General features: G+C 48.4%; 1 protein-coding gene across 4 annotated transcripts in view; it reads left to right on the forward strand.

The window, feature by feature from the left end:
* The window catches only part of pard3aa (par-3 family cell polarity regulator alpha, a), a 353,818-nt gene that overhangs the window by 249,134 nt on the left and 77,711 nt on the right, over nt 1–26,973 (forward strand). For all 4 annotated transcript variants that reach the window (XM_079755248.1, XM_079755251.1, XM_079755250.1 and 1 more), the window contains 2 exons: nt 1,966–2,266; nt 24,518–24,646. In XM_079755248.1, coding sequence (XP_079611374.1) covers nt 1,966–2,266; nt 24,518–24,646 — 430 coding nt within the window. The remainder of the gene's footprint in view (nt 1–1,965; nt 2,267–24,517; nt 24,647–26,973) is intronic.

Here is a 26,973-nt window from a genome sequence, read left to right on the forward strand (position 1 = left end):
AACTTTTCGTAAATGCCAGCTTCTTCTTTTTCTCAATCTTCCTAGCCTTTGTGCTTAAGTGAATGATAAGCGAACAGCATAATGAGTGATATGAATCCCAGCCATCCATAATCTTAGGTATTATCATCTGCTTTATCGTGTCCCACACCTGATGAGGGTAGGCTGGGTATCTGGGAGCGAAGAACGGTTAATTAAAAAGGACTCTGTCCAACTCAATCCACCAAACGCCTACCGCCTCGTCTCACTATCTCTCCGAGTGCAACAGATCCCATACCCTGACACACACATGGTGAAGGGGAGCGCGAGAGGTGGGGGGGGCTGGATTTTGCATTTAAATGTGTGGGACCCCCCTCCTCCATGCACTTAACTCATCCCGCTGCGTCTCAATGTCGTATCTATCTCTGTGTGCTGAAAGTCTGTGTCACAAAGCCCAACCTGCCCATAGATAAGCATGTTCCTCGGCTCCCATCAAAAGGCAACAACCCAGATGAGGAAAGGTGCGACGGCGTAATAAACCTCTAATCTAAAGGACATCTACCTTGGCGCTCTGGGCGAGTGATACCCCACGAAAACACTGTTGACGGCTTTCGCCATGCGTACCGTGTTTTTTGCAATTAAGATCTTCCCCGCTTCCCCACGAACCCTTTAGGGGCGCGGGGGGGATCATTTTAAATGTATAATTAGTGACACGTTAATTAGGTTTTGCACATCGGTCTCGGTGTGATGCCATGTGAAAGTTTTGCGCGTAATCAACCCGGTGTCTTCCAAGGAGAATTTTAATTTGAAGTCCGCGGCGGAATTAGTTCAGACGCCAGTGGAGACGCTGATTGATATTGCTGACGTGCAAAGTTTATGAATATATATTCATAACATGAAATTCAGTGGAATGATTTGTACTGCTCCCTACCTTGGTGGATGAGGAATGATTTATCTGGGAGTGTAACGAGTAATGGTTGATCAGCTCGAAAACATCTTCAACACTATTCAACAAAATAAAGTCAATTTAATAGAGGTGTTGAATATACAGAGAATAGGAATAAGGAGGCCTTGTGCATTACCATATTATTGCTTTGACTCAAAATAAGCAGGTGTGAATTTTACTTATTTGGTTATTTCTCGTTTCAATCCCTATCTCTTCACCCAACCCGCTCATTCTCCCTCTGTGGGTTCCCTCTATCCCACTCTGTGTCTATGCGTCCATTTCTCTCTCTCTCTCTCTCTCTCTCTCTCTTTCTCTGTCTCTCTCTCTGTCTCTGTCTCTCTCTCTCTCTCTCTCTCTCTCTCTCTCCCCCCCATCTCTCTCTCTCCCCCCCCTCTCTCTCTGTCTCTGTCTCTCTCTCCCTGTCTCTCTGTCTCTGTCTCTGTCTCTCTCTCTGTCTCTGTCTCTGTCTCTCTCTGTCTCTGTATATGTCTCTCTTTCTTTCTCTCTCTCTCTCTCTCTCTCTCTCTCTCTCTCCTGTCTCTCTCTCTCTGTCTCTGTCTCTCTCTTTCTCCCTGTCTCTCTCTCCCTGTCTCTTTCTCCATCTCTGTTTCTCGCTCTCTCCCTGTCTCTCTCTCCCTGTCTCTCTCTATCTCCCTGTCTCTCTCTCTCCCTGTCTCTCTCTCTCCCTTTCTCTCTCCCTCTCCCTGTCTCTCTGTCTCTCTCTCCCTCTCCCTGTCTCTCTGTCTCTGTCTCTCTCCCTCTCCCTGTCTCTCTGTCTCTCTCCCTCTCTCTCCCTCTCCCTGTCTCTCTCTCTCTCCCTGTCTCTCTGTCTCTCTCCCTCTCCCTGTCTCTCTGTCTCTGTCTCTCTCCCTCTCCCTGTCTCTCTGTCTCTGTCTCTCTCCCTCTCCCTGTCTCTCTGTCTCTGTCTCTCTCCCTCTCCCTGTCTCTCTCTCTCCCTGTCTCTCTCTCTCCCTGTCTCTCTCTCTCCCTCTCTCTCTCTCTCCCTGTCTCTCTCTCTCTCCCTCTCTCTCTCTCTCCCCCAGTGGACGAGGACACAGAGGGCAGCACCCGCTCAGGGAGGGACTCCCTCTCCACCACCGGGGACCCCCACTCCCCCGTGTCCCTCGGGCCGGGGCGTCGTCCGCGGGGCTCCGACACGTCCCGGGACAACGGCAGGCTGCAGCCCCCGCCCCCGGAGCAACGCAGCCGGAGGAAGAAGAAGAAGGAGCCGGAAGCAGACGAAGAGTCAGCCGATGGATCGGGGAAAAGCTCCGTGGACGGCAAAGAGCGGGAAAAGGGCCGAGGCAAGAAAGGCGTGCTGAAGGGCCTGGGCGACATGTTCAGGTAAGGACAACGATGATGTCTGACCAACCCGTCCCCCCCCACCGACCCACCCCACCTCCCTACATGCACCCCTCAAACACACACATCCTGCCATCCCCTGGGGCTCCAATCGTTGCGTTCACTTTGATTTGAATTCCACTTTGCCTGCCGGAGCATTTGGTGTGAATTTCAATGTGCTCTCAGGATGCTGCCGGGCCTAATCACAGGTCTGTCTCCTTGAACTCTATGAGAAGTGTGTGTGTGTGTGTGTGTGTGTGTGTGTGCATGCTGGTGTATGTATGAGTGTGTGCGCGTGCGTGCGTGTGTGTGTGTGAGAGAGAGTGAAGGTATTTGCTGGTGCTGGCGGTGCTGGTTAGGGAGGTATTGACCTCAAAGGCCCTCTGTCACTTTTGAAGCCGATTATTTTTAATAAGGGCACACATGTATTATTCATAATCACATGCAGCAGCAGCAACGTTTTGCCATCCGACACGTTCACATTTGTCGGTGGGGCGCCAGACAATGCAACGCTCGCGCACGGGCCATACAAGTGCTAATGCGCGGCGTCTGAATAGCTGCTTCAGCACGCGGAGAAAGCCAACGGGACCTTTTGAGATTATCCAAACGGACCAGAGGGCTTACATAACGGTCCTGATTGTTTGTTTGTTTGTTTGTTTGTTTGTTTGGCGTTTGCCCCTGTTTGCGCTGCCTCGCCCCCCCCCCCCCCCCCGCTCCCTCGCTGTTTGTTCCGATGTCTCTTCAAAAGAGGAAAATATTGAGCCAAGAGGGTATATGCCTCTTAATTAGCAACAACAAAGAGCAACAAAACAGAGCTTCAAGGTGTCTTTTGTTTCAGATCGTTTTGTGTAAGGCTGCTTGTTCGGGGGGGGGCTCTCTATAATCAGCCTTCACCCGACCCAAACAGAGCATTTCTTTTATCTGGTTTACATTATAGAATGAACACTTTTTTGTGTGTGCGTGCCACAAACAAAAGACACTTCACCTTTGGGTTCAGGTCAGGGTATTGGCCATTATTTACCCTTGATTCTATATTGCTTGATCATTGTAAAACAACGGAATAAACAACGGATTGAGGATCAATAGGTATCATGGCAGCACGACAGAGTGAATGTCTCTAACCCAACCTCGACCGTGCTGACATCGTATCTCGTATCGCATCAAGTGAGGTGAAAAGAATAAAGTGCTTCCAACTTGGAAATACAAAGTTGTCTTGCGGTTAAAGTGAAAAGGCAAGGCAAGCAGCATGTTTGTGATCGCGGGGGAGTTCACGTTCCCTGCTCCTTTGAATACGGCATAACTTCGGGCCCCGGGCAGTGCGGGGCCCCGGGTGTTTTTTTCTGTGTACATTACTTTAATTGGACCAGTTTAGCACGCCGGCATTCACACAGTATAGCAAAAAATATCAACTAAAGGTAAAGAGAAGACGCCGAGAGGTTTATGAGGTCATGGCTCGGGGGGGGGGGTGTATTCCTATCCCCCTAGGGTGTATTCCAATCCCTATGTAAACACCAAGGTTAAACACAGAACACTCAGAAATGGATTGGTTTGAATAAAGTTCAGTTTGAAGCGCTTGTTGACATCAAATTAGCTTTGTTTATTTATTTCTTTAGTTATCGATTTATTTAGTTGCTTTCTTAAGATTAGATCCCCAGGGTCTAATTTGCTCACTAGATGGAAGAGCGTGTGTGTGTGTGTGTGTGTGTGTGTGCGCGCGTGCCCATATGTGTGGATGATTAACACTGGCAGAGTGGTCTATCATTTCTCTTTATCGTGTGCTGGCAAGTGAAATGACTGGATGAAACCACACAGAACCCCACCACCACCCTCTACCCCTCACCACCACCACCTCCACCCTCTACCCCTCACCACCACCTCCACCCTCTACCCCTCACCACCACCACCCTCTACCCCTCACCACCACCTCCACCCTCTATCCCTCACCACCTTCACCCTCTACCCCTCATCACCACCTCCTCCACTCTCTACCCCTCACCACCACCACCACCATCTACCCCTCACCACCACCACCTCCACCCTCTATCCCTCACCCTCACCTCCACCCTCTATCCCTCACCCTCACCACCACCTCCACCCTCTACCCCTCACCTCCTCCACCCTCTACCCCTCACCACCACCTCCACCCTCTATCCCTCACCCTCACCTCCACCCTCTATCCCTCACCCTCACCACCACCACCACCCTCTACCCCTCACCTCCTCCACCCTCTACCCCTCACCACCACCTCCTCCACCCTCTACCCCTCACCTGCTCCACCTCCTCCACCCTCTACCCCTCACCACCACCACCTCCACCCTCTACCCCTCACCACCACCTCCACCCTCTACCCCTCACCTCCTCCACCCTCTACCCCTCACCTCCTCCACCTCCTCCACCCTCTACCCCTCACCACCACCACCTCCACCCTCTACCCCTCACCACCACCTCCACCCTCTACCCCTCACCTCCTCCACCCTCTACCCCTCACCACCTCCACCTCCACCCTCTACCCCTCACCACCACCACCACCACCCTCTACCCCTCACCACCTCCACCCTCTACCCCTCACCACCACCACCTCCACCCTCTACCCCTCACCACCACCACCACCACCCTCTACCCCTCACCACTTCCACCTCCACCCTCTACCCTTCACCACCCCAGCCACTTGAGTCCAGGCTGGACTGCTGTGTGGGATGTACAGAGCACTGCTAGCTTCTCCCCAGTCCCTATCTCCCTTTACTTCCTCAGTTTGGAAAGTCAGGTATTAGAAGCCGCGGAGATCAGTCACAACTTGCCTATGAAATGGAGTGCGGTGTCGTTATGGAGAGACTTAACCCTCCTAGAGTGAAATAGCCTGCGGTGGGGGGAAATAAACCGCAGGAGAAGTTCCAGTCCTGCGGAAGATGCGTCAGGTGCCTCTCTATAATCAGCTTTTGTTTCACAGACTTTGACAGTTATTCGGATGCCTCTGTGCCTCCAATAGCTCTGCAGTCTTCCGGTTGGTGCAGAGAATTAGCATAAGTGAATTTTCATGTATGAGCACCCCTGCGCTGCATCAAAAGTATCCAGAAAGATTGCGTCGGCGTCAGGTTAGGTCTTGCCGGTGTTCATCTTTTCATTTGCAGGAATGGACAATCCTCCTCCTACTCCTTGAGAAGTCAGAGTACACACATCCATACATTCACATACAGGCACTCGCACTCACAGGCACACACGTGTATGTACGATCCGTTTCTCTCCCGCTCCCCCTGTTTTTTTAATCTTTCTCTCTCCCTTTCCTTCTGTTACTTTCTCTAAATATCGAGCTTTGGTTTTTCTCCCTCTTCCTCTCCCTGTTATTATCTCCCCCTCTCTCTCCCTGAAGTAGGGATGGGTATTGTTAAGATTTAAGCATCTTAACAACCACTACCACTCTTGTCCTTACAGCTTATCGATCTGGTACTTTAACGGCACTCTTATCGGTTATTTTCGTCTAAAAGAAAAGATAAACGGAGAACAGCAAGACACTGCTTTATTTTTCTCATAATATGTCCACTTCCTTCTGTAGCAACTGCTCACAATGTTTTGAATAATTAACTATTATACACTCACACATTGTTATGTAGTGAAAATGTAAATGTAAAGGGCAAACAAAAATAAATAGACCTAATAACAATTAACAGCCATGAAAAGACAGGGGCAGAGAGCAGAACAGATAAACACGGGGTAAACACGATGCGACTCAGCTGCAAAAAAGACAGAAGCGTAACGTTGATGCAGCCTAAATGAATAAAAGATACGTACTTTCTTCAAATACGAACATCTGACTATCGCTGTACAATGGGCTCCGGGGACTTGATCATTAAAGACAGTAATATCGTTATGCCCCGACGTACCCAGTGCCTGATATCAGTATAGGTATACAGTAGGTGTCCGTCCCCGTACGCCGTCCCTATCCTGAACTCACTTCAGATCTTCAGGCCTCACGTTCCCTCCTCCTCCGACGAGACTTTGCAAGATGCTGCAATTTGCGCTAATCTGCATGCCAGGCCTCTTTGGACGTGACCATGCGCTGGTTCACACCTAATGGACAGCCTGATTGTCGGATGTGCGGGGGTGGTTGGAGCTGGGGGGGGAGGGGGGGAGATGGGGGATTGGTGGCAGACATGAAAAGTAACAGAGAAATCGGGGTGTTTGGTGGGGGGGGGGGGGGGGGGGGGGGGGGGGGGGGGGGGGGGGGGGGCGGGGGGCTGATAGAGAGGTGGTCGTGGTAGGGTGGCTGTACCCAGGGCGGCTGGGCCATGTATATGCTGGGAGGGGTGAGTAGACGTTGAGTGAAAGAGCCAGTGAATGTGTTCACGATGGGGAGGGAAAAGGCTGGGCTCTGAAAAGCCCCTGAAGCGAGCCACCGCAGTGGGTCCGCCATTCCTCGCTCCCTCTCCTCCTCTCCTCACAGTCCTCTATGGGTTAGGCTGCGGGGGAACGGTACAACTGCATGGCCTGCATAGCCGGGCAGGCCGGACACTGTTCGCAGTAATGAATAGGCTATTTACTTATGGATGGATGGTGCACGGCCGGGAACATGGACCACATAAATACCAGCCCTGGGCGGAGAGCGCACAACAGCCACTGTTGTTTTTAGGACGTCTGTGGGTGCAGATGATGCATGTGTGTGTGTGTGTGTGTGTGTGTGTGTGTGTGTGTGTGTGTGTGTGTGTGTATGGGTGTGTATGTGTATGCGTGCATGACATGATTGAAGGGGTTATTGTGTCTAGACCCAGTGTATTTGAGTGAAGAGGGGTGTGTGTCTGTGCGTGTGTGTGCCTGTAAGGTGTGTGTATGCATCTGTGTGTGTGTGTGTGTATGTGTGCGTGCTCACATGTGTGTGTATGCATCTCTGTGTGTGTGTGTGTATGTGTGCGTGCTCACATGTGTGTGTGTGTGTGTGTGTATGTGTGTATGTGTATGTGTGTGTTCTCCCATGTGTGTGTGTATGTGTGTATGTGTGTGTGCTCACTTGTGTGGCGTGCCTGTGTGTGTGTGTGTATACATGCATCCGTGTTTGCATGAGTGCAGCGGGAAGGCGGGCTTTGTATTATCCCCTGTAACCATTGTCTGTGATCATGCATGTTCTCTCGAGTGGATAGCATGCGATCATTACTCTTCCTTCCTATTGGCTGTGTTTGGATGTTGTCGGGAGGGCCTGGCCCCGGGCCCCTGGTAGCAGGCAGCCAGACAACAGTGGCGTCTCGGCCCGGCCCTGCCACTCCTCAATGGGCCTAATGAGATGTTTTTTTCTTCTTTGCTTTGAAGGACTGACCTCCTTCACGAATGCCTTGACTCCATCTGTGTGTGTGTGTGTGTGTGTGTGTGTGTGTGTGTGTGTGTGTGTGTGTGTGAATCTCTCTGTATGGATGTGTGTGTGTGTGTGTGTGAGAGAGAGAGAGTATATCAGTAGGTATGCTTGTTTGCGGTGTGTGTGTGTGTATGTATACATTTATATGAGTGTGTGTTTGTGTGTGTGTTTGTGTGTTTTCTGCACGCTAGCGGTAGGAGCCACAGCGTCGCATCATGAATTCTAGGAAAGATGAAAGATGAGGATGGGCGGGTGGCGGCTGGAGGGGAGGGAGAGGGCAGAGGGGGGAGAGGAGGAGAGGGGGGGGTTCTGGGAGGGGTGGGGTGTGTTCATTGGAGTGAACTAGGGCAGCGAGGAGGAAGAGAGAGGAGGGGCGGGTTAGAAGAGAGAGGAGGAGGAAAAGGAAGGGGTATTTTTTAATTCAGAGGCACTGTCACGACACCACCAGCAGGAAGGATCTCCGTGCATTGTGTGTGGGACTGCGTTTTTCTCTCATCTTTGCATGTCAATCTGTAGGCTTTAATGGGTTCTGGCATAACTACACCCCACTTATCCTTACCCCTCTTCTTCAAACCTCCCATTCTCTCTTTCTCTCTCTCACGCACAGACGCACACAGAGATGCACAGATGCACACACACACACACACACACGCACAGACACACACACATGTCCACACATACACACAACTCATGCGCACGCACACACACACACACACACACACACACACACACACACACACACACACACACACACACTTACACATACAAACTTAAAAATGCACACACCCCTACGAACACACATTCTCGCTCCCCCCCCCCCCCCCACAATCTGATAAGTGGCATGCCTCTTCGTCACTGAACCATCAGCACCCCCCTGAAGCACAGTGTGGCAGGAACCATCAACCCCCGCACGCACATGCACACCGTATATATATATAATCCCTCACACGCACACACAGACACACACACACACACACACACACACACACATAAAGGCACATATACAGTATATATGCACTTACACACACATACACCCACACATACACCCACACACACCGTATATACACACAAAGAAAAACTCACACACGCATACGCATACCCATTGCATACAAAAAATATATGTCTGATACAAATACGCTCTTACTGACTGGTCTATCCCTCACACACTGGCCCAGCCCTCACATGCTGGTCTATCCCTCACACACTGGCCCAGCCCTCACATGCTGGTCTATCCCTCACACACTGGCCCAGCCCTCACATGCTGGTCTATCCCTCACACACTGGTCCAGCCCTCACATGCTGGTCTATCCCTCACACACTGGTCCAGCCCTCACATGCTGGTCTATCCCTCACACACTGGTCCAGCCCTCACATGCTGGTCCGCCTCTCAGACACTGGTCCGGCCCTCACATACTGGTCCGCCCTTCAGATACTGGTGTGGCCCTCAGACACTGGTCCACCCCTCAGACACTGGTCCGCCCCTCAGATACTGGTGTGGCCCTCACACACTGTCCTCCAACTCAGACACTGGGTCTCTCTGCACCCTGCACCATCTGACTAGGAGGCTGGGGTACGAGAACACAACAGAGGATCAGCCCTTCGTGCCCGCCATGGCGGGCCTGTTGTAAGCGGGGCATCGTCGTCAGCGGCAGCTTGCAGTTAGCGAACGTGTCTCATTAGCAGGAGAAGCGAGTGGGAGCGTATGAAGAGTTGTGTAGAGGCAGTGTGGGCGTAGTGATGAATGAACGGCCGCTGGTGCGTTGCATGTGTCGCTCACGACTCAAGATGTGCCCATCTTGCCAGGCCACGACTCTATCTATGAGTCATGGCGCGTTGCAGAAGCAATGCACGGCAAATTACCTGCGCGTTTCACGGATGGTAACTAAGCAGCTAGGTGCTGTGCGGATGACCTCCATTTCTGGCTCTTTTTTTGTCACGTTTCCATGCCTACCGCTGGCGTGGGCGCCTAACAGCTGACGACGGGGGTAGGCCCACTTCATCATCAGCCGCACATCCCTGACACATGCATTAGCCCCGGCTTCCTGGGGACAAGAAGCACTACACACAGGAACAGGCCCTGATGCCTCTGTACGCGCATGCACACACACAAACACACAAACGCATGCAAAATCACGCACACACACACACACATGCAGACAGACACTCACACACTGACACACACACACACATGTTCACACACACTCACACACAGACACAAACACATACAAAGGCACACACGCACACACACACACACACCCATGCAGACAGACTAAACTCACTGACACACACACACATGTTCAAACACACACACACACACACACGCACACACACACAAACACACACACCTGCAGGCACACTCCCAGGCACACTCCCACTATCAGAGACACATACACAAACATACTCACACTCGCACACACACACATATGAATGCACTCACACACACACATGAGTGTGTAAGCATTCTTTTTCCTCTCAGTTTGATTTGTAAATGGTAATTAGCTGCCTCCACATGTGGCCACTGACAGCTGCTGAATGAGGGGAAAATCATCTTCTTTTTTTCCTCTTCTCTGCCTCGCTCATCGTTATGTTGACTAAATCCTGTGTTGACATCGCACAAGAACAGATGCAGGGTTTAGAGAGTTAAATACAGGTTCACCCTTAATTACAATCCTTAAATTCTTCCTTAAATATGACCGAATGACACACATGCAGATGTGGATTTCTGTGTATATAGACACGGATCTCAATATATACATGTGTATAGATATTGATCTACATATATACATGAATGTTGATATGGATCTATATATATATATGTATATAGATATGAATCTATGTATAAACATGAATATAGATATATCACATATATTGATTTCACCAAGCCCACCTGAATACAGTGAAGGACTGAGTGAGGAAACATAAAAGTAATTTCCAATGAAAATGATCTATACCGTGTTAACAAAAAACTGATTACTTAGCAGTGGGCGGTGCAGAGTCTAGAATTTCAAACCATTTCAATTTTTTTGCAAAATAATTAATAAATATGTATGTGTGGAAATAAATACATAAATAAGAGCCTGCGCTCCACATGGGGTGAGTATGACATCCCATTTAGAGCCCTGCCAATCCTGGACCAAAGAGGCTCAGTGGGGGGCCAAACACTGAACACACACACACACACACACACACACACACACACACACACACACACACACACACACACACACACACACACACACACACACACACACACACACACACACACACACACACACACACACACACACACACACACAGCTTAACACCACCATCAGGCGTCCTGGGGAGACATGAAAGTGCTTTAAAACAACACACGCGTCAGCCTTCCAGTGTGTGACGGTGGTCTGATTGCAGCTTTATATCGCCCGAAAACCACAACACCACTTGCCTCTGTCAATTATTTGATTCATCTAGTGTGTGTGTGTGTGTGTGTTTGTGTGTGTTTGTGCACGTGTTGTGCACAAATGTTTGGAGAGTATTTGGCATGTGGTTAGGGTGACGTTAGGTCACAAGGGGTCTGCGAGATCTAAGAGAAGGGGCTGTGTGCCACAACGGAGAGTCTTATCTAGAATGGAAGTGGGCGGGGGGGGGGGCGCGATCACTGGTAATGCGTGCGCTGTGTGTGACTCACTGCTCCCCAGTGAATCGTCTGCAGCATCTTATATATATATATATTATACATATATATCTTTGGCTGCTAGATGATTTTTAGTTGGGGGCACCACGGGTGGGGGGCTCTTTCCCATCATGCACTGCAGTAATTAGTACTGCAATAATGACCACGCTGTGTCACTCTCCCACATAGGCTATATGGAGGCATGGAGATGAGGTGTTGCCGGGGCAACATTTGGTGTGTGTTTGTATGTGCTCGCACATGTGTGCATCAGCATGTATGTGTGTGCACGTGAGTGTGTGTGTGTGTGTGTGTGTGTGCGTGCGCGCGCCCGTCTTGGGCCTTGCACCATGTGGTTAATTGAATGTGAAACCTCTCTGAGTTGCAATGAGTCGGGCCCGTGTCTCTCACGCTGAGTCTCGGTGAGGGGGCTGCAAACATGACTGGACCCATGAAGGCTGTTATTACGCCGCTCAAATTAAGTGTAGCGGGTGCCCTGCAAACCCTCCACACTCCAGCAGACCTATGACTACTAATGACCTGAGCCCAGCTGAGGTCCAGTGAGACTCTCTCTCCGCGTTAGAGAATCTGAAGACATTCCTATTTTCGTCTCTCCTCCTCTTGCCCATAAATTTTCTCTCCCCATCTCTTATTTTGTGTCTTCTATTTATCTTCTTCCCTCGCTCTCTGTGACGTCCGTCCTCGTAACCCTAACAAGAGCGTTCTGATCCTTGAGCCTTTTCAATCATGACCAAAGCAAAACGGAATGCAGGCCAGCCAAGTTTGATGTTTGTTTTTCTCACACTTTTGAAGGCATGTTTGCCTCCACTTTGATGTATTCATTTTATTTTCCTTTTTATATTTCTCGATTTTTCCCTCTAAATCTAGGTTCCTTTTGATCAATCTAACAAAGGCGATTCTATCCAATGCAGCAGCAATTCCCGCAGGAATGCCTTGGATTTTAAATTTAAAGCCTTGACGTGCCGAGATCAGACAGACCCTTTGCTCCCATTTAGTTTTTCTCCTAAACGGTACAAATAAAAACAATAGAAATCACGTCTCTGTAATCAGCGCTCATTCAACTGTGGCCTTCCCTGTGTCCACGCCTTTGATCAAATATTTTTTAAATCTAGAAATCGATCAAACTAGTGCACAACAAACCAAAAAAGTATTGTGGAGAGACGGGAGGCGAGAAGTGGAAGACATGAGAGAAGAAAGCTCTCACCCATTGACTCTCCCCCTGATCGTTCACCCATCACCCTGCTCCTCTTCCCCTCCTCTACCTCTCCATCCAACCTCTTGAGACGTAGGCCTCATTGCTAGTCGACCCATCTACTTCTCCTGGCTTAGCGGCGTGATGAAATTGAGGCCTCATGCTCAAATGACCTTCCCCCCCCCCCCGGACTGCCGTGCCAGAGACAAGTACACACTTACGTTTGTTTATGTGTCTGTGTGTGTGTGTTTGTGTGGGTGTGTGTGTGTGTGTGTGTGTGTGCATGTGTATGTTGAGACATGCATGAGTACCGTTTCAGCCCTGGTTTAAGAGGGGCAGCAGAAGGCAGTTTGTGGGAAAATTGCTTTTGAATTACAAAGGTAATATCAATCGATGTCGAGCGCCTCGTCTAATTTTCGTCAAAGGCAACCAATTAATGGCCCTGGATAGAGGTTCTCCTCCCCACACTGTCAACTGTCTAGACTTGTGTTTGGTGTTAAAGACATCATTTTTGTATTCTGTTTTTCAGCCCCTTGTTTCCACAGCTCTTTCTGCATTTGTATTCTTTACCTTTGATCTGTTTATGCTTTTCCTCCGGTACGGTTGTCAGCAGAAACATAACTTTCTTCTTTGTTCTCTCGCCTTCTCTATTTCTCTCTCTCTCTCTTGCTCCCTCTCTCTCTTCTTCGCTAGTTCTCTCTCTCTCGCTCTCTCTCTCTCTCTCTCGCTCTCCCTCTCTTGCTCCCTCTCTCTCCTGTTCGCTTGTTCTCTCTCTTTCGCTCTATCTCTCACTCTCTCTCACTCCCTGTCTCTTTCTGTTTTCTATGAAGGGCGTTTAATTGGCCTCTCACTCACCCTCTCGCATATGATGAGGCAGAGCGAGATAAACTTTTATCGTGACTTACTTTTTACGAGTCTGGATGAACCGACAGTTTGGGTGAAGCAGGACTTCTTCCCACGTTTGTACGACATGATGCTCTGCAGCTGTTGCGGTTGTGTGGCAACATGAAGTAGAGGCAAAAAAAATCACAGTCACCCTGCCAGTATCTGGGTCAGAAGAACTGCCATTGGAATGATCACGTATTTTCTCCAAGTGCATTTGATCTAAACATACCCACCAGAGAATCAAAGCTAGATGTGTGTGCGTGAGAAAATGAACTTCTCATCACCCCTGAGTTTATGGCTAATTGTAAAACAGGTCCCCATAATCCATTCACGAATGTGTGAGGCTAAATAATAAGAAGCAATTGACCTTTCGGTTCAGGCAAATTAATGTCGCTTGAGTAAACAGCATGAATTAAATTATTTTATTTTTCGCTAATTATATTGTTCTTTCTTTTCAAAAGGTGTATCTCGAAGCATACGTTGAATACTTGAAACAAGCACCATCCCAAAAAAAAGTTAAACTTGGGTTAACACTCTGCTCAACTCAAATGCCTTGTTTTGTTTGATTTCTGGTTGTTAAAGTACTTGTTGATTCCTGTGAGAAAAGGCAGATGACTGACGCTTTGTAGAACAACTCCTTTGAAAACAAAATAACACCTTTTGGAAACGAAATATCCAATCTGAAGATCCGTACTCTTGAGAAAAGCATCTTTCTGGGGGCTATAGCTCTTGGAAAATCATCCCTCAAGAAACAAACTCTTCAGTCTCTTGACACTCAAACTTCTTGAGATCCTCTGTGATTTGCACTCTTCCACGGATGCCATGCCCACTGAGAAGTTCCCAACAGCACATCCACGCCCCTCTCAGAAAATACCTCTCTGTTTTAAGAACTGTACAGAACAACTTAAGGCCATCAGTTCTACATTTCCTGAGTTGTTTAAATTTCACACAAAAAATTTAGCTCTCTTCAGTGCAATTTGGGTTACCTATTGTTATACCTATAGAGATACTTCAATACCACAAGCTCGACCAAACTAAAATAGAATAGAAATTCACTGTATATTCTATTGGATTGGACCTTTGAGCGAAGTGCAGACATCATTAGGCAGGCCGGTGCTCAAAGTTCAAATGGGCCTGTGGACAATTTTACAACATCATTGACATTTAGTATTGTAACCACTGCACCATGTTATATCATAACACCTTAGAATAATACAGGCATTGTAGGTCAAATCACATCATAGGAAACATGGAGGAGATATGGCATATGACTATACAAATTGTCATATATCCTGTCGTATATGCTTGTCAAGGCCAACTTAAAAAAGGTGCAAGGTTATCATTAATATATTCGCCAGCATTTCTAAAATACAAATATGAAAAGAGGCAAGCAAGCAAATAAACAAGAATCTATTAGGGCTTCAAATAAAAAAAGGTTAATAGGATGTCAAAAAGCAGTGACTTTTTTGACTACTCTCCAAATACCAGACAAAGCTTAAGTTGATTAACGGCTTAACATGTCCACATTTTGTTTCAACATTTCTTTGTTAGTTTTCTTTGTAGATTAGCATCAGTTAACTTGCATCTACAACCTCAACCTTTTCTTTGGTTGCAATAGTGCCTCCAGTCTGCCTTACTCTTTCTCACACCTAGTCACTCTCCTCTCATTCCATTTGGGATTTTCATGTGTGGTCTCCAGACACACATGTGGGCGCACACACACACACACACACACACACACACACACACACACACACACACAGACATGCACACCGACACACACAAATACACACACACACACACACAATCACACACACAGTCACATTCACTCACACACACACACACACACACACGCACACACACACACACACACACACACACACACACACACACACGTGTAGTCTCTGGAGGACATGCTCTTGAGTCCTACCGTGGCATTGACAGAAAGGCCTCTACCTTGACACGCTGGGACGGCTGTGAGGCACGGATCAATGGTTCCGCCTTCTCCTCTCTCCCCCCTCCCCTTGTCCCACCCACACCCACCCCCAAACATACACGCCCCCGCTCCAAACCCTCTGTCTTTGTTCTCAGACAGACAACCTGCAAAAGCTCTCGCTATTCTACCTGTTACCCGAGTGTCGTTTAAAGAGGTAGTTATGCATATATTCACATCAAGTCAAAGTTGTTCTTCCTCTAAATCCAAAAAGACTACCAGCAACACGTGCAAGGAGAAGGGGTGGTGACACATCAGCAAACTTTGATTTATTTATATATTGTATTTTAATCGTAATCTCTATCGTGCTGAAGGAACAAATATATGCACAGTCGTATGGCTGTAGAACCTTTGTGTTTTCACAGCCTTTTCAGATATAGCTCCATCATTAGGGGAGCTGATGTCGGCTGCTTTCACTTTCATGTATGAATGCATCTTTTGTGTTTTTGTGTGTGTGTATTTGTGTATGTGTGTATGCATTTTCGATGTGTGTGCGTGTGCACATGCATTGCGTGTGTCTTAGTGAATGCACAAGGCAGGCAGCAGTGTCTACAGATTGTCGAGGTTGATCCAAATGCTCCATTAGGAATGCAGGGTGTCCTGCTGTATCTAGGTCACAGCTTCCCTCCTGCACCCGCATCCCATTGCTCCACCCCGTCTCTGCACCTCCATCTGAACCTCCTCCTCACTCTGCACTGCCTGTGTGTGTGTGTGTGTGTGTGTGTGTGTGTGTGTGTTTGTGTTTGTGTGTGTGTTTTCTTGTGTGTTTAGAGGGAATCCGCCCCCATTTAAATGTTATGTTTGCTAAGCACAATGTTAAAAAGTGTTCATGAAGAGAGAGAGAGAGAGAGAGAGAGAGAGAGAGAGAGAGAGAGAGAGAGAGATGTATATATTGGTGCACTATGACATTTATCTCTTCTGTTCTTCTACAACTTCCTCTGTAATATGATTATTCTGGGAGCGTCTCTGTAAGCTATCTAGAAATAGTCAACCTGTATTTGCTAACACTGCAGCGCACATTCAAGTGTGTTCTTTTAGTTTGGTGTATATACTTGCTGTGTCCATCTAAAGTCCTCTTTTGTTGTTGCTTGTACTCCAGGCACACTTGCAGATCAGGTTGGGCAGACACCTGTCCATACCATCTAATTTGCTGTCAAGACACCCCCCCCCCCCCCCCATCTTCCCTATGACAGGCCGATTGATCCTTATCTCGGACATCACTGTTGAAGTGCTGCAAGGCTATTAGTGCGAGGTCAATCATGAACCCTATTGTCCTCGGCCCCTCCCCATTTCCCCTCTGCCTACGCACTCTTCTACCTTGTTTACTATTCTGTCATTAAACAGGTGCGTTTAGCCACAGCAACTACGGTGAATCCTATATACATATCATTAAGGAGCAGTTAGGGATTATCCGTCCTGCTCAAGGATGCCTACAGGTATTCCGCTTACAATCAGACTTCGAGCCCAGATATGTTGGGCTGGGTGACAAACACCCTCACCACTAGAGCACCCCCCCTTCACCCTTCACCTCTTAAAGAAGGGCATGGGTGTTGATGGGATCTCCCGGAATTGATGCTAAAAGGGGGTGTTGACAGGTTGTGCCCATGAAGCAAGCTCCACAGCCTCTGTACCGTCACGCTTCCAGGAGCAGTACGGACCGTAGACAAAGTGTGTGCTTTAGAGCAGCCGAGAGAGGGGTGTCTGTATGGATGGCTCCTTGTTGCAGTGTAATGAGGGGCTTAAATCATCCATGTGTCGGCCAGGCAGATTTGTGACGTTCAGCTGCGTCTGCATGAAAATAAAAAAATAAAAAAGCTGTCACCCAACTCCCTCCTCCTCCACCAGCAGTGCCACCCCAGCCTCCACACCACACACAACACAACCTGATTTATGGCAAACATTAAAGGCAATCATGTCACGGCGCGGGGAGAGCCCCCGCCCTTTGTTGCGGCAGATGTGGGTTTGAAATATAGGAATGCCGCGCTACCTGTTTAGTCACACAAGCAAGCGCACACACAGAGACACACGCAAATTCTGCGAAACGGACAGATACTACCAAAACAAGGATCAAGAAATAATCACGCCGAAACGAGAACAACAAATCGAAAACATGTTTGAATGCATTTTGTCCCTCCGGTAGGCAGACACTGACTGGAAAGGGACGGCAGGTTGCAGATAAGTAAGGCCAGAAACTATTTTCCAAAAAGGGCAATAAACCTCCTATTCTCATGCATCTTGATTTCAGCCAGAGAATCATTTCCATACAATAACCTGTTTATGGTAAACAGAAGGCCTGATGAGGGTGGCAGAAGAAAATGACTCTGTGGCAATGCCGAAATGTGAAGCGGCACAATATCCATATAGCTGCCGCTTGCTTTTGTTTCACTGTCATACATATTTCCCCTTGCTTTGCCTGCGCTGCATGGTGATGAATGAGACGGATATGGAAGCAGACCTCGCCAGCCCCTCGCTTGAACAGAACATTCCAGAAGGCGGCGGCATCTCTTTATGCTAAGCCATGAGTAATAAAAAGCCCAGTCACTTTCTGCCGGGAACCGATTTTTTTTTATAGATTCTTTTTTTCACTTTTTCTGTCCCCTCCCGGGACTTGGCCTCTTGTCATGAATAAATGCATCTCGTGTCTCCAACAGTCCTGTGGGCTCCCCTCCCAGCCTCCCTCCATCTCTCCCTCACTCCGTCCCTCCCTCCCTCTTTTCCTATGCTCCTCACTCCCAGTTTTTTGTTCTGCTCCACCTCTCATGCTCTCTGTCTTGTCCCTGTTGCCTAAGGTCAATCCACATCTTCCCCATTACTCGTTGGGAGACCAACGATTGGCTCGGTCGACACAGGGCTTCGGCCAATCAGGGAAAGACTGAAGAGGTCTCAGCGGAGGGTTGAAATGATTCATGCCTGACCTGGCAGAAAAGGCAAAAATCGATATGCACACATGGAGTAGCTGTTTCTCTAACAAATATTTTACTAATTCAGTGTAATTGCGTTGGTCGGTGCCTTTCCATTTAGCCTTCAAACCTAACACAATATTAAGATGCTTTGCACGGGTGCTTCATTACGTAGCTTAGCCTCTAGCTCAAAAGGGGTAGCAGATTAGCAGGGCAAGGGGCAACATGTTGCTAACGAGTTCGGCTGGGGGGGGAGCTAATCGACTAGCAGGTGGCTATGGGAAACCATTGCTTTGTCTCTCTGCCTCTCGCTATCTCTCACTCTATGTTTTGATTTCCTTTTTATCGGTTTGTCCTCGGTTTGTTTTCTTTCCCATTATCCTTTTGACAAGTAATCGTCGTGTTTAGCCCCAGGACCGACAGACACATGTGTGCTACCCGCCTAAACGACAACAACAACATAACCAGAGAGCTACAGCAGGCAGGGCAGACGTTTCTGACTGCTTCTCCTCTCCTCCTTTCCTTCTCGCCTCCCCTTCGCCTCTCATGGCGTCAGGTTCCCATGGCCCTCCATTAAGGCCCTCACAGACAATGTGCCAGGTAGGTGGGAAAACCCACCTAACTTAATAAAAAAAAATGGTAGAAAACTAAAAAAAACAAGTATACACCCAAAAGAACATGCTTAGAACGAGTGAGAGAGAGATAAAAGGAGAGAGAGAAGAAGAGAGAGAGGAAGAGGGAGAGACAGAGGCAGGAAGAATCACAATGGTATTTTCTTCTTCTGTTGTTTTCCAACTTACTTTGTGATGTAATTATTCTGGACCCGAAGACACCATCGATAGCCTGATAATGATGTCGCCGCTCATCCTTGTGTGAAGAGAGAATTATTATGCAGGCGTTTTATGGATTACAGTTATGAGCGGTACCGGGTGTTTGTTCTGCGCTCACGACCGCCCCAGACACAGTGGAGTGGGCGGTGGGTGGGACTCAGGCATTCTCGCCCCAAACACCGTTCGATAAGCTTTCAGGTTGGCTGTGCAAAAACAATAACGATCCAGCCCCACACACTTCTCTTTAAACTTGCCTTTCACAGATTTTTATCTAGCTCTCTTTATTCTTCTTTCTTTCTCTCTCTTTGTCTTTCACTGTCTCTGCCCCCTTGCTCTTTCTGTGTCTGTCTTTGTCTTTTGTTGTTTCTCTCTTTCCCTAAAATAAACAATATTGAAATTGACACTGATCCCCGTCATCATAGTCATCATCACCAGCACCTTTATCATCACCATCATCGTCAACCTCATTGTCATCATCTCCACCATCACCATCAACCTCCCCCCCCCAACATTATCATCATCATCAGCACCCTGACCTCTATTTGTCTCGCTCTGTAAGATAGTTTAATTGGTGGGTGGGAAGGTGTGTGTCCCTGCAGAACATCTTACACCACCACCTCCACCCTGCAAGATTGAGGTTGAAGTAGGAGGCTTTTAGTCCATCAGCTTTCTGCCTTCAATTTCAAAGGCACTGCTTTTAGGGGGACGAGAGACGGCGAGACACAGAGAGAGAGAGAGAGAGGTCGGGAAATAAGCAGCTTTCGGTGGCGCCATCTCTCCAATCTCTCCCCTTCTTTTATCGCAATTTTCCCTTTTGGGACCACGCGTCAACTCATGACACAGGATGTCAAAACACATCATACTTGCTCCCTAAACGCTTTCCCAAGATTAGGGACTGTGAGGAGGAAGAAAGAATAGAAAAAAACGACCAAAAAACATAGCTGATTTTATGTACCTGGCTGTTTTTCTACTCCATTGTACTGTGTTATTAAGTTGTTATGAATTAATGATGTTAGATGAAGCAACTTTCTTGCCCACTTATCCTCCATCTCTAAACACAGCAAAGACGGCCCTAAATAGAAACCACCTGAGTAAATACATACACTTTAAAGAGGGTATATCTATATATATATCATATGTCTGAGGAGACGCAGTCAGTAGAAGCCTATATAAACCCCTCAATCTCTCTCCTCCTCGTTATTGCGTGGGTCCACATGGCAGCTGCCAGCTCATAAAGCATCTATCATGTGCCGTTGACATGCGCTACGTTACATGGGATTTCAATGGCCGACCCTGGCTCCCAGCCAATAAGGAATAGCTGTGAATAGAGTTGTCTTTTATACGTTTCTATTCACATTTGTTTGGACTGTACAGCAGCAATTTGAGCTTTGTCAGTGATATTTTACTTACATACTTGATTGGATATTTTAATTACTTTAATTATGCTCAGAAGGCATTGAACAGGAGCTCACCTGGTACCTCCCTAGCTTTTTGCATTTCTGTCTTTCTTGCTTTCCTTCGGCCTGCCTGTCAGTCTTTAATTTTCTCATTCTTTCTCTTTTTTTCTTTTTCACTCTGTAAGCCCTTAGAGAGAATGAGAGAGAGTGGGATGGAGCGAGAGAGATTTGCAAGCTTTGAGACAGATCATTTAAAAGTTGTACAAACGAAGGTAGGGGTTTAAAAACTTTTCTTCAGTGAAACCAGAACACAGCCGTCACAGCAGAAAGAGATAACCTAGTCAGACGTTTACTCAGGGATCCTCTGAGTACACTTTGTGCTCAACTTTCCTGAACTGCTGCATCGAGTGGCGTGTTCTTGCCGCTATCACTGCCCTGCCCATAAGCTGTTGTTGCTAATCAATAACTTATTATCAGGCCTCATCAGGCTTGTCCTCAATACTGTCTCCGATGCCAGCCCTAATTTATGCACAGGTGCCAATTTCGGCGACACATTATTTTTCTTACCCCACCCCCACCCCACCCCCCCCACCCCCCCACCCCACACACAGAAAGAGCTGAATAGTGTCTTCTGGTGTGACACTGATTTACTTAAAATCATTACAGATTTCTATCAGATTCCTCCCTTCTCTCAAATGAGACGCTTATCTTCCACAGACAGGCACGGACGTCAATATTTTCTGCTCCTTTTCTTTTGCTCTTTTGATTCTTCCCGAATCAACACGCCACGGTCGTGTGAGTTTCGCTCTCCCCTTGATGGCTTTAATCTCCTTTCCCCTCCCTACTTCTATGTGGAGTTCATTTTTCAATAAATAAGAAAAATAAGAAAATGTGCAGTGAATGTGTGAGTCGGTTGGAGGTTGTGTGTGGGTTGATCCTGTGTTCCAGCAGCACCGTGATTCCCCACCCTACTGCCGGGGAAGCGGCAGCCCCGCCGGTGTTCACAGGCAGGGCAGAGCTGGGCCTTAGAGGGGCAGTGAGCCTCCCCATGGCCTGCTAATGGCTCAGCCCCCTCCTCTCTGCTCTGCCTCTCCAGTCCCGTGGCCGCGTGCTGGGACCCCCCGTCGCAGGCAGCAGGGGGCCAGGGGGTTGGTGGGTGGATGGATGGATGGATGGATGGATGTGGGAGTTTGGGTTTGTGTGTGTGTGTGTGTGTGTGTGTGTGTGTGTGTGTGTGTGTGTGTGTGTGTGTGTGTGTGTGTGTGTGTGTGTGTGTGTGTGTGTTCAGAGATTCTTTTTGTATGCTTCTGTTCACCCTAGTATGCCCCACCACGACTCACTTTGTCTGAATGTTGGTCCGGACAGTGGGGAGAACAAGTTGAGGCTGAAAGTGAACCTTTATTCTTTTATGTCTCGTTACTTTGAGTAAGTGGGTGGGGACTTTGATTTGGGGCCGGGGGGAGTGGAGGAAGAGGATTAGATCCTAGGAAAACTATAAAAAAGTGAAAAATACATTTGGTCGAGCCAAGGAAAAAAAACAAGGGAAGGTGAATAAAACTCCAACGGGGCGAGTGTGGGGGCGGGGGATGAAAGTCCTTGAGAAGAGGAAGAGGCGATGGGGGGTGGTGGGGCAGAGGGGGGTGTTGGCGAAGGGAGCTGTCACCTGCTCTGGTGATAGATAGCACCGCTCCCTATTATTAGCATTCCCACAGCTCAGAGTTTTATGCCCAACTAGAGCCATTTGTTGATTAATTAATCAGGTAATGTGAGGAGCCCGTATCCTTCGCCCCGGGGCCTCTTGCGGGCTGGATGGAGCAGCCAGACCTCTCTGTAGGCCCCCCGCTGCATTCGCCTGATTACAATTCCACAAAAAGAAAAAAAAAGCTGTGGCTTTCCACCAAAGGGAAGGCATTCTACGCAAAAGGTCTCCTCCGCTTTTAATGTAAAGTGGAATAAATAAACATCCAGCCGGGATAGAAAGCCCAATTCATGAATATATTCACTTCTTTCTTTCTACTTTTTCCTTTTCCCTTTGGCCCCGAGTCAACCCTGTCTGATGTTGAGTCTTTGAGCGTTTTTTTTGAGGGAGTGTTTTTTGGCAAAAGGGATGAAGGCAGGTGTAAAGAATGGAATAAATAAGCAGGAAATGAAGGAAATGAAGGCCCTGAGGGGCTGCAGAGATAAAGTCCTCCCGCTTCGTTTCCACACCTCCGTCTAAGATGGAATGAGACCACTTTTTAAGCAGTAGATGGTTTGGACCGACGTCATCCGTGTGGAGCTTTTGTCCCTTCACCCGTGTCGTGCGTTAGTGTCGAGTTGGAGAGAGATAAGCCATTCAGGGAAAAACAAAGCCTGTTGCTGTTGATTAGCGCAATCGAGTCCCGATCTTTCTTATCCGTCACACACGCGTTTTCATTCTTATTTACCTTTTTATCGTTGCTTTGTCTTCGCAATCAGCTATTGGTGTACTCTGATTGTTCCGGAGCATGCACCTCCTTATTGATGCATAAGAAATGTGAGGATATTAAATGCACTGATAAGCATTAAATGAGTGGGTATGGTTTCCCCTCGGAGCCTCTGAGGAGCCGCCACATTGGAGGTGACGCGCATCACATATATAATAAACATTTTCAAAGCAGACGGCAGGAGGGTTCATGTGGTCAATGGCCAATCAGCATGCGTTAATTAGCATATGGGTGTCTTTTCTTGTGTGAACTAGTGTGAACTTTCGGTAAATTACTGTGATTTTCAGCAGACCCTTGCTCCCTCCCTCTCTCACTCTCACACTCTCCCCCTCTCACACTCTCTCTCTCTCTCTCTCTCTCTCTCTCTCTCTCTCTCTCTCTCTCTCACTCTCTCTCTCTCTCTCTCTCTCTCTCTCTCTCTGTGTCTCTCTCTCTCCCCCCCATTCCCCATCATTTTCTCACACCTCTCAACGACTCATGCGGTCAACATCAGATCAGCGTAGTAACCAGGGGGGTGGGGCTGAGATGGGGGGGCGTGGCTGAGGGGCGGAGCAGGGGTTGTGTTCAACAATAAGTTTTTGCTTACTCTCACCTCGCCATGAAGCTGTCATGGCCTCAGGCACAGCTGCGTGCGACTTCAATCTTTTGAAACGAGAAAAAATAAGTTTTCTCATAAGGTGCCATGAGGAGATGTAGGAAGACAAATCCACAAATGATCCTCCCCCTCAAGCACACACTCACAGCAACACACCCACACCCACCTACATGCAAGCACACACACACGCACACACGCACACACACACACACACACACACACACACACACACACACACACACACACACACACACACACACACTCATAGCAACACACCCACCTACATGCAAGCACACACACACGCACACACGCACACACACACACACACACACACACACACACACACACATACACACACACACACACACACACTCTCTAGTCCCTCACCCCCTATCCTCCTCCCGCGTCACATCTTCGCTTCCGTCAGATTTGTTCTGGGCTGTCGGGGGGGGGGGCAGACACGTTGGTAGAGGGGGCTACCAACGTTCGTTCTTTTGGGCTGCCATCTTTTCTTTCTTCATTGTCTTTTGGGCGGTTTTAATACACCTTGATGTGCTATGATTGCGTCGGTATGGAAGAAAAAAACTGTAGACGCTGGAATTATTCTTTCAATAAAGAATGGGCACCTCAGGTGGGGGGGGGGTGTTGATCTCTCTCTCTCTCTCTCTCTCTCTCTCTCTCTCTCTCTCTCTCTCTCTCTCTCTCTCTCTCTCTCCCTCTCCCTCTCCCTCTTTCTTTCTGAGCTGTCTCAACCGGGACAAACCCGTAACCTGAAGACTCTGACAGTTTGACACTTTAATTTCCTTCACGGTATCTCACCTGGGCTTTGCACAGGAGAGAAAGAGACACGTTTGCTGTAAAATAGGAAGAGAGAGAGAGAGAGAGAGGAAGGAAGATCCATACACCCACAGTGGCTCACTTTCAGCTCCCTCCACCAACACCACCCCCTCCCCGCTCTTATTTTGTTGTTGTCGTTTTGGGTGCAGGTTCGGTAAGCACCGAAAGGACGAGCCCCCTGGGGAGAGGATGGAGAGGAAGGGATCCAGTAAGTCCCGGGCCGGCGACGGCCCCACCTCCCTGGACGACACCGTGCAGATGAGGCTGGAGCAAGAACGGTACACATACACACACATGCATGCGCACACGCGATTCACACATGTTAACATGATGACATACCAGCGCGCTCGTACATATACACACATGCATAAACAACGTCCACACACTTGCCACATTCCATACACATATGTCACACACACCACACACACATGCACAAGCATGCATGCACTCATGCACGTGTACGCACAAACACACACACACATACATCAGCAAGCACACACACACACACACACACACACACAGACACACACACACACACACACACATGCCACATCAACACTTAAACACCTACACATGCACATACATGCCAAACAAGTATGCACAATAGCCATACACACATGCAGATACATGCATGGACAGAAACAAACACACACAAACACACACGCAAAGAAAAACAAATGCTATTGTGCAGGTAAGAAAATGTATTTCGCAAATGCCTAATTATCTACAGCAGATAACGGGGTAAGAGGTCTGAAACAAATGTAATGCATTCTGGGAAAGCAGTCAGATGTCAATTTGTGAAACGCTCTGCACTTTCATATCAGTACATTACATAGATTATTTATGGGTTGTTGCTGGCTTGTGCCTTTTGATGGGTCTGACCTGCTAATGGGGCTACTAGCCGGCCCCAGTACCACCACCACCAGCACTACCCACCCACCAGCCACCGCCCCCCCCCATGGACTGGCCGTGATTGAGTGGCTGGCTCATTATAATAGCACAATCGATGTAGCGCTGCATTTGTCTCTTCCTGCTGCAGCTCGTGGTCTCTTCACCGCTAAAGAAGGCTGCTCCATTTACTCCACCCCTTCTCTGAGTCCAGTCCTTCCCAGGCTCTGGATCTCTGTGTGTGTGTGTGTGTGTTTGTGTGTGTGTCTGTGTTTGGTGTGTGTGATTTTGTGTGTGTGATTTCTCTTCCTTTTCTCCTCACACTTCATTCATGGCTGACAAACCATGCGTTCTTTGCAATCTCTGCCACAGAGAGGACAATATCGCCGGGGTTAGGCTCAATAAAATAATAGACAGCTTGCAGGCTCCATTGTTTTGCACCAGGCAAATGAACTCGGTAATCAAACTGCCATGGCTAATGAACGCTAATTGAATCCACACAATAGGTACTTGATACCGCTGCCTCTCACGCCGAAAAGAGCGAAGGATGGAAAGCTTGTCGGGAAAAGAAAGGGCATGCTATCCTGCAAAACGACAGACAAACACATGCACACACACACACACACACACACACACACACACACACACACACACGTGTACACACACAAACTCACTCACAATGGCCCTCCTCAATGATGAATGGAGCATCTGGCTCCCCTCTCTCAAAGAGTGGGAGACTCTTTTTTGGGCTGTAGCTCTCTCCCATCTCTCGCTCTCTCTCTCTCTCCCGCTCTTTCTCTCTCTCTCTCTCTCTCTCTCTCTCTCTCTCTCCTCTCTCGCTCCCGCTCTCTCTCCCGCTCTCTCTCTCTCTCTCTCTCTCTCTCTCTCTCTCTCTCTCTCTCTCTCTCTCTCTCTCTCTCTGCCTGTTTTTCTTTCTCTGTCTCTGTGTCTCTCTCCCTGTGTGGCGGGCGTGCATCTGTTTGGCTCCAAGGCCCGGGATATTTGCATCTATACAGACTGGAGACTGTAGCCAGCCAGGCCTACCTTCCTGTCTGCCCCACACACACATACACCCACACTAAGACACACACACGCACACGCACTGAGATGACGCTAAACGGCTGTAGTGTCAAGGAACAGGGAACAGGGACATGGGGCGATGGGAGATATGTAGGGCGCATCGTCTTTTCTTGGCACGCGTGCCCTGTCACGTCGTAGAGCACACACAAGAAAAGCCCAACCCGCCTCATACACACAGTAACACACATTCACACAACAGATCTGTATGAAATATACATACACACAGAAAGACAGACACACACCCATGCATGGAACAACACAGGCCAAGTCTAGACCGAGATGCAATCGGTTCCAAATGCTGTGTGTCCAGCCGGGTCTCCTTCTTTGATGAAGGTCCTTCACTTTCTCTCCCCTGTTCACCTCCAGTTCTTAATCCGCTGCGCCGTCTTGCAGAGGTCTCATTCTCTACCGCAGGTTTAGGACGTTCTGGCTGTGTGAGCCTCCTGTCTCCATCCACCCTGCGTGCACAAACACACACACACACACACACACACACACACACACACAGCGGAGGGCAACCTAATTCCTTCCCTTTTCCTAGCTTGCTCCTGAATCCCATCACTCAGGCTGGCCCCCGGGAATGTCCCACAGTTAATGGAAAAATGGGGATCCTGTGGGAAATAGCAGTGGCCAATAA

The sequence above is a fragment of the Pollachius pollachius genome, assembly GCF_949987615.1.
Source record: "Pollachius pollachius genome assembly, chromosome: 17".
NCBI lineage: Eukaryota > Metazoa > Chordata > Actinopteri > Gadiformes > Gadidae > Pollachius > Pollachius pollachius.